General features: G+C 32.4%; 1 protein-coding gene across 1 annotated transcript; it reads left to right on the top strand.

The window, feature by feature from the left end:
- Positions 1 to 400: 400 nt before the first annotated feature.
- On the top strand, positions 401 to 3204 carry LOC132621703 (GDSL esterase/lipase At5g45670-like). Its single transcript, XM_060336059.1, has 5 exons — positions 401 to 734; positions 1429 to 1553; positions 1652 to 1897; positions 2365 to 2620; positions 2795 to 3204. Exons 1-5 carry the CDS (start codon positions 476 to 478, stop codon positions 3016 to 3018), a joined length of 1110 nt encoding a protein of 369 aa, XP_060192042.1. The 5' UTR covers positions 401 to 475; the 3' UTR covers positions 3019 to 3204.
- The last annotated feature ends 1267 nt before the right edge of the window (positions 3205 to 4471 follow it).

Genomic DNA, 4471 nt, shown 5'->3' on the forward strand with positions numbered 1-4471 from the left:
GATTTACTTTTCTTCTGCTATATTTATCTACAATACCATACTTACAATCATTGAGACTGATTTCTGTAGCAGCTTAACTACTACCATGGAATTCACAGTGATTCTTTCCACCAAAATAAAAACTGAAGTTCCATGCACACGCACATCATTTTCAGAGACATTGGAAATCTGTGAAACTAAAATTAAAGTTAGTGCAGTGTTAGTCATTATTGAATCTCACTGCTCACACTTTCTCCGCGTGAAAAATAAATGCACCCAGCTCACTTCTCATCTGTCTAAATTTAATGACGGACTTTTAATAATGAATTAAAAGCCTCACAGTACTCTTTTGGTCTTTTTGTCTCTCACAGTCTCAATCATTGACCTCATCACACATATTATATAAACCAGACTCTCGTTTGAAGCTTTTCCTCCAAGCTAGTCCCCAAGACTTCTATTTTCTTACTTTTCTCACATTGTTTCTTGAATTGATATAATGGGTGCTGGGGAAATAAGGAGATGGATAGTGGTGTATGTAGTGGTGCTTTTAGGATTGAATTTGGGAGAATATTATGGGGTTAAAGGAGATCCCCAAGTGCCTTGTTATTTTATATTTGGTGATTCTTTGGTGGATAATGGGAATAACAACAATATTCAGTCTTTAGCAAGGGCTAATTACTTGCCTTATGGTATTGATTATCCAGGTGGTCCTACTGGGAGGTTCTCCAATGGCAAAACTACAGTTGATGTCATTGGTAAGTATCTCTCTGTGTTGTTTTCCTCTGTAATATATTTTTAGGCCTGGTACGATTTTTTTTGAAGTAACGTAACTTATTCAACGTGACTTCAAGTTTTCAGTTAGCTATTGTATTTGTGCTACCAAACGAGTCTGCAAGCTGTAGCTTATTCCAAGTTATAATTAACGTACTCGGATACTACTACATATATCTTACTCGGCATGTATCTAAATTCTAAAGCACCACTTGCTCCTTCCACTTAGCTTATAGGAGTAGATAAGATTCCTATGTTACTTTTTTTTTTTTTTAAAGCATTAGTACGTGTAGATCTCGTATTCTACATTAATTAAGAGGGATCCGGTATTTTTGTTTTTGTTGATTTAGTGTACTCCGTAATAAGTTTGTTTAAAGCCATGTTGGGGATGTTATGTATGAATGTATGATACTATTAAATCTTGAAAAAGAAGTCGTACCTAATATTAAGCGAAAAAAGAAGATTGAAACTAAGGCATAAATCTAGCTTTCCATTTTAAAGAGGAAAAAGAAAAGGTTGAGAAAGGTGGCTATAAATAAGGAGTGGCATTAAGTGAAAAATGTTAATGGGACAATAAAGGCCTTGGCTTTCGTTTTCCACTTTTTCCTTTTAATAATTTTGCCGAAAGGGAATTAAAAAGTCTTACCATAATATTGTGTTATTTGAATATATATACAGCTGAGCTTTTGGGGCTCGACGATTATATTCCTCCCTATGCATCTGCAAGGGGTGAAGACATACTCAGAGGTGTTAATTATGCATCTGCAGCTGCTGGAATTAGAGACGAAACTGGCCAGCAATTGGTAATTATTCTACTTGCCTTTGATTTTCTTGGGATTTTTGTGCATTGATCTTTTGTTATTTTCATATAACTGAATTCTTGTTTACAAAATCTATACAGGGAGCGAGGATTAGCTTTGGTGGGCAGGTAAATAATTACCGGAACACAGTGCAACAAGTGGTGCAAATACTTGGAGATGAAGATTCAGCTTCTAATTATTTGAGCAAGTGCATTTACTCAATTGGACTGGGCAGCAATGACTATCTCAATAATTATTTCATGCCTATGTATTACTCCACTAGCAGACAATACAATCCTGAGCAGTATGCTGATGTTATTATTCAACAATACACTCAACAATTGAAGGTGAGTTGGAGTCTTTGAGTTAGCTGATTAAAAGGAGATGATAAATATCACATGATGAAATATACTTTTAGATGTTGAAACTGATTTTTGTAAATATGCGTTATGTGTTTAGATAAAAATGTTTACCAAACTGATAATAATCAATAAAGTGTTTGGTCAAAAGGCGTTGATAACCACTTTTTATTGGTAAAATGAATTAAACGTCCTTGAAATTATTTACACATATAACCTCAGAAGTACTTTTACTAAAAAACAAAAGGACAAATGGCGTGAATAAGATAGAGAGAAAATTACAAGCTATATTTTAGGAACAGTATTTGGGAGACTAAAAAAGATATTATGAATAAAATCCTAAAAGGTTTGATCAAATCAAAAGCGCAAAAGATTTATAAGCTGTAGATTATAAGTTGGGCGACTATCAGTGCCAACTCTAATTGGGCTTTTGCATTTTTTGTGTATTGCATCAGTCTTTGTACGACTACGGAGCAAGGAAGTTTGTCTTAATTGGAGTGGGCCAAATTGGTTGCAGCCCAAATGCTCTGGCCCAAAACAGTGCTGATGGCAAAACCTGTGCAGAAAATATAAATGCTGCAAACCAGTTATTCAACAGTAGGCTAAGGGGTCTTGTGGATGAGTTCAACAGCAATACACCGGATGCCAAATTCATCTACATTAATGCTTATGACATCTTCCAGGATTTAATTGACAACCCCTCAGCATTTGGTAATGTTTCTTCTCTCTACTATTTTGTGTGACAAATGTTATGCCTCTTTTTCTTTTTCGGAACAGACTAAAAGAGAAAGAATCTCAAATAAATTATAACTAAGGGAATACTTCATTGAGCGTTGAAAATTCTTTTCCAAATTGGCTAACATTTGACTTTTTTAAAACTTTCAGGATTTAGAGTGACGAATGCGGGATGTTGTGGAGTGGGAAGAAATAATGGGCAAATAACATGTCTTCCACTACAAAATCCATGCCCAAATAGAAATGAATACCTATTTTGGGATGCATTTCATCCAGGTGAAGCTGCAAATACAATTGTTGGGAGGAGATCATACAAAGCTGAAAGGCCATCAGATGCTTATCCCTATGATATTCAACGCTTAGCTCAACTCTGAAGATAAGAGATGAGGCTAAATCAAGATCAATATGAAATATATTGATTATTGTCCTATAAATATTCTTGTGGAATTTCTATTATTATTGTCCTATAAATATGTTTTCTGAGTTGCTAATTAATTTTATTATTTGACAAATGTTGTAACTTTGTCCTACATGTGAGTTTGAACAACTTTGCTTCTTTATTTTGTTCCTTCTTTTCATCAATAATTGCGTGTAGATTTTCTCATTAACAACTTCCCTCTCGAGTCACTAGTAAATTCTACCGTTTGATGAATCTTTGCAGTACTTTCTTATAGTGGAACAATATCGTTTTAGTGATTTACTTTTAACTCGCTTCACATTTACTTGAAGGAAGTGAGCTTCAATATTGCTGAAACGAAATACATGGCGTATTATGTAACCAAACGTAAGTAGTAAAAAGTAAAAACTGCAATATGCCAAAGAGAATCCCCTAGTGCGAATGACCCTTCTGCTAAAGGTCCAAATGAATTGGGATGCACTTTCTGTTTGGGTGGGCTTTGTGCTATTTTAAAGGGGAAAAAAACGTAACTATACAATTATATAAAAATATTTACAGAAGTTTAGCACCATTATCTAATCAACATTTCCTAGCATTAGAAGAGTTATATACCAAAACAAATTCTTACCTATTATAAGTATACGACTATAGACAAGTCATTAACAAATTAACTTATTTTTATGCTACTTTTTTGGTCAAAAGATATTCCCTTCTGGATAGCTACGTTCAGTCTTCTTCTCCATTTTTGGTAATCTGACTTTCTCATATATTGTATTTATACCATAATTATACATGGTATGCCTGAGATATAAGAAAATTATATATATATATATATATATATATATATTCAATAAAAAAATCACAAAGAAATACTTTCATTATAACAAATTTGTCCATGAATATACAATTGTTACCTTTGCATCTCATAAATTGGTACCAGAAATATAATAATAATCTGAATTTTCCATATACTACATTTATACCATTAAAATTCATGGTATATTGTAGATATAAATTTTTATACCATGCATATCGTATTTCCATGAATATACAATTGTTATCATTGTATCTGATAAATTTGCACCAAAAATGTAGCAATAATCTGAATTTGCCATATACTATATATATACCATAAAAATACATGGTATATTTTAGATATAAATTTTTTATACCATGCATATCATATATTACAAGTATAAATTTATATTTAATAATTTTAAAAAATACTTTTCGCATAACAAATTTATACCATAAATATATTGCCATAAATCTATATAAAAGATGTAACAATAAGTTGGCTTTGCCATGTTTAATATCTCTCCAAGACTATATTACCACAAAAATATGTCCTCGCTTAATAATTCTTTGAAGCAGCTTAATTTAGTTCTCCTTCTCCCAAATAAAAGAAAACATAAAAGGAAAAAAAATAC

This window comes from Lycium barbarum, chromosome 12, assembly GCF_019175385.1.
Source record: "Lycium barbarum isolate Lr01 chromosome 12, ASM1917538v2, whole genome shotgun sequence".
In the NCBI taxonomy this organism is placed as follows: domain Eukaryota; kingdom Viridiplantae; phylum Streptophyta; class Magnoliopsida; order Solanales; family Solanaceae; genus Lycium; species Lycium barbarum.